This window comes from Priapulus caudatus, unplaced genomic scaffold (genome assembly GCF_000485595.1).
Source record: "Priapulus caudatus unplaced genomic scaffold, Priapulus_caudatus-5.0.1 Scaffold329, whole genome shotgun sequence".
In the NCBI taxonomy this organism is placed as follows: Eukaryota; Metazoa; Priapulida; class Priapulimorpha; order Priapulimorphida; family Priapulidae; genus Priapulus; species Priapulus caudatus.
In genome coordinates, this window is record NW_014577390.1 from 213934 (window position 1) to 217588 (window position 3655).

Below are 3655 nucleotides of genomic sequence, written 5' to 3' on the forward strand. Positions count from 1 at the left end.
TATCAATTATAGAAGGCGATTTCTTTGTGATCAATGATGCGTCTTACTCGGTAAGTGAGCACCCTTTCACATATAATAGATAACACAATTAAACTATTCGTTCGGCGTAATTGTCAGCCAGCTCAAGCTAATAATTGGTGTAATATTTCGTTCTATAGCCGTTCTATAGCCGGACAATGTTTAGCAAGGAAGTGCCGCAAAGCAGGGCCATAGCCAGAGGTAAATTTTGTAGGAGGCAAATGTTGTAAGTTAAAGAACAAGGAGTGAAGCAAGCCAATAGGGCGTGGGGTATGGGGCCCGCTTAATTTTTTTGAGAAATTTTGTAGGAGGCATTTGCCTCCTATTGCCTAATGGTAGCTACGACCCTGCCGCAAAGTCGACAATTTGGCGTGCACCCGTGAAAAACGCGACTACATTGGGTGAACTTAACCATTCTAGCAACAATTCCCAAAGAGGGCGTCGTTATTTCGTATATATAGTATATATAGTATATATAGTTATCGGATATGATATAGGGGATATTAGGGCATCGGGCATGGGGGTACTTCGCGCGATCATTGGACCTTTGCAATCGGCACTCGAAATTTATTGTCTTATTGTTGTTCCCGGAGATTGCAATTTACTAGTCAAACATTTACAGAGTAGATTTACGAGTATACCTCTAGTCAGCTGTAACGCGCGCGATATTGGCAATGGTATATGCGGGTGCCTGGATTTCAACGCCTCGCCGTTTCTACACGTGCCGAATCGTTTTTCATGATGAGTCGCCATGACACTCACGACGTGGCGCGGGCGTTTAATGACGTCACACCGGTCTCCCATCAGCTCGCTTTCCATTGAATGTAAACGTAAACGCCATTGCTGCAAGAGAAAGAAAGAGGAAGGGAGAGTGAGAGCTAGAGAGACGGGAGGGAGAGGGAGAGTGAGATAAGAAAGGGAAAGAGAGAGTGGGAGAAAGGTAGAGAGAGGGGGAGAATGAGAGCGAGAAGAGAGAGAAAGGGACAAAGCACTGGAAAAAGAGGAGGAGAAGTGAAGCGAGCGATGAAGGAATACAGAGAGGCTAGCTGTCATTAGATACGAAAAAGACTCTCGTAGCAAAACCACAAGCGTAGGCTGGCTAAGTGAGTCGAGAATTACGGCCATACCTGAGCAGGTAGCATACATGTAGTGGGATATGGGACAGCATATATTGTATAAATACAGACGCTAGACACTTTCATCTAGTTGAAAAATCTATATTTTACCTATAAGCTGAACACACATACTGACACTATATATGTCCATCTAATTAGTAAGCAGTTACCTGCAAGCACACATGCCGACACTAGACTGAACATTCCGAACCAACCCAAGGGATCTAGGAGTAGAGATGCCAGGAGCGCCCCTATTGGTGTGGTTATTGCCTGCCAGAGAGAAAGAGAAAACGAAGAGATTAAGTGAAACCAGTCTAATCTACTACGAATTATAGATAATGTAGTGCTACATCGATGACGTGCCCCGCGTGATGGCGCCACCCTCCCATTCATTCTTACCGTACATGACCATCTAGTATATTATTTTCTGTGATACTCACGTTTGCGCTGAAAACCAATCCGAAGTTGATGGCGAAATATTTTTGGCCGAAGCAGCGACTGACCGCTGTCGGTATGAGGATGAATAGTCCCGAAAACACCAGGTAGATGGCGCTAATCCACACGGCGTACATAGTGGCGCCCCCGTGCGGCGTGGCAATGAGTGTCATGACGAGGGCAAACAGACCCGCGTTCAGGCAGATCATGCACGTCTGTGTGAACAAATACATACCACGTCAGGGAAATAAACACGGACTATATAAGTGGAGCAAACACAGTCTTCATTTATATAAGTGTCGAGGGTTGACACCTTGTATTTTAACGATGATGTCGACGTCGTATGCATTGTAGCATAGTTGCATGGTTGCATGATACTAAATAATTAATGAAATATGTAAATCTTTATTAATGAAAATTAATAATGAATTAATTCCGATCCGCCTGGAGCGCGGCAGGAAAACGCATCTAAGGGGGTCTAATTTATAAAAAATTCTGGGCGGAAGGCCCCCCAGACCCCCTTCGGGTGCCCAAGTTTGGGTTACGGTTAAGCCCCCCCCTGGTAGGGACAATCCTGTACATCGCCCTGAGATACACTCGCGCAATATGATAGACCAGTCGGAGTTATAATACAAAAATCATGTAAAATATTTTCTAAATTATATGATTTGTTAGGCTTGAAGAACTATAGATCAGATGTGGAGCGTGAGAGCAGCTGCGACATTGGCAACTCTCTGTGAAACATCACTATGGCGAGTCATGCGTTGTTAACGTGCTATAACTATAGGATGTTCAGCAACTGCCGTCATAGGTGCTGAACTGCAGCGCTGAATCTGCAGTGATTATATACATGTGTCAGGGTCGCGTCTGTTCAAAGCGCTAATTTGTTCAGTGATTTATAGTTCATCAGTAAATCAACAGTATGTGATAAATAATGGTATTAGACAGATGGTTGTCTACTTGATGGAACGTTATTCCCGCATATCCAATATATAAATTCCCGGTTTTTGCGAAAAGAACGTTTAGTTTACGTTGAATGATTCGTTTACAGATATTTTCGTAAATAACGACGCGCTTGTCTGGAATCGTTTTCACATGCTTCGACACGATAAATTCCTATACTCTAACTATATAAACTCCATGTGGCAGAGTAAAGGCAAAAATAATCAAAATGATCTCGAAGAAACAGTAAACTCGATATATAACTCGATAAGGATGATCATTGAAATTAGGAGGCATTCGTTTCGTTAAAATGAAGTGCGCGCTCGAATAATTCGATAGAATGGTTAGATTACAGTACATAGCACATCAGCCGTACCACGGCAGGCAGCTGGTGAGAAAAGTTTAGTTGTAGCGTAGGTGCCGACATACCGACGTCTCCGGCCAGAAACCCAATGATCTTACAGTACACTACAAAAAGGACGCTTCAACACAGGGTCGTTTAGCTACAGGGGAGACTCAGGTATGTACGTAAGGGCATATATGAAGCCTGAGTGGGAAGAGATGCTAGGAGGATTTCCGACGAAGCGGCGAGCTCCTAGACAACCGATACTTTTGCAAGCAGACTATAGAGATGCTAGGACGGCAGACGTAGGAGTAAGTTAATATAGCAGGGCGGATTCTGTAAGCTACAGACGTGTGCTGTTAGTTGCCAGGCGGATGCTGATAATTCCAGCGTATGCTGGAGATTCGAGCGAGATGTTATTAGCGTCGCTGTGGCTGTTAGCTTTCAAGAGATGACTGTGAGTCTGAGGCAAGAAGATGTGAAATGGAAAACCACGTTAGTAAGGCTCATAGGTCTATGTCTCCAGGGTATGAGCGAAACGTACCTGTAGGTTCCGGTATCCAGAACGTACCTGGTCACTAGTTGATATGGTTTAGGGTTAGGATTCAGGGTGGGTTCGGAGTTAGGGTTCTGATTTAGGTTAGGGAGTAGTGTAGGCGTACTACTGCGTTAGTGGGGCGTAGGCGAGGTAGAGTACGGCTATTAAAGATTAGTAACCATTAGTAAGTTTCGGTATACCCGGAGTACCTAGGGTACGTTCGTGCAGTACGCACGGGGGAATAGACTCTCAGCGGTTAGTAAG

The 3655-nt window shown here is 44.4% G+C and overlaps 1 protein-coding gene across 1 annotated transcript in view; it reads right to left on the reverse strand.

The window, feature by feature from the left end:
• Nucleotides 1-289: 289 nt before the first annotated feature.
• The window catches only part of LOC106809104, a gene marked incomplete at its 5' end in the record, with an annotated part of 21609 nt that continues 18243 nt past the window's right edge, over nucleotides 290-3655 (reverse strand). The window contains 3 exons of the mRNA XM_014812063.1: nucleotides 290-861; nucleotides 1304-1403; nucleotides 1574-1783. Of these exons, the coding sequence (XP_014667549.1) occupies nucleotides 806-861; nucleotides 1304-1403; nucleotides 1574-1783 (366 nt within the window). The remainder of the gene's footprint in view (nucleotides 862-1303; nucleotides 1404-1573; nucleotides 1784-3655) is intronic.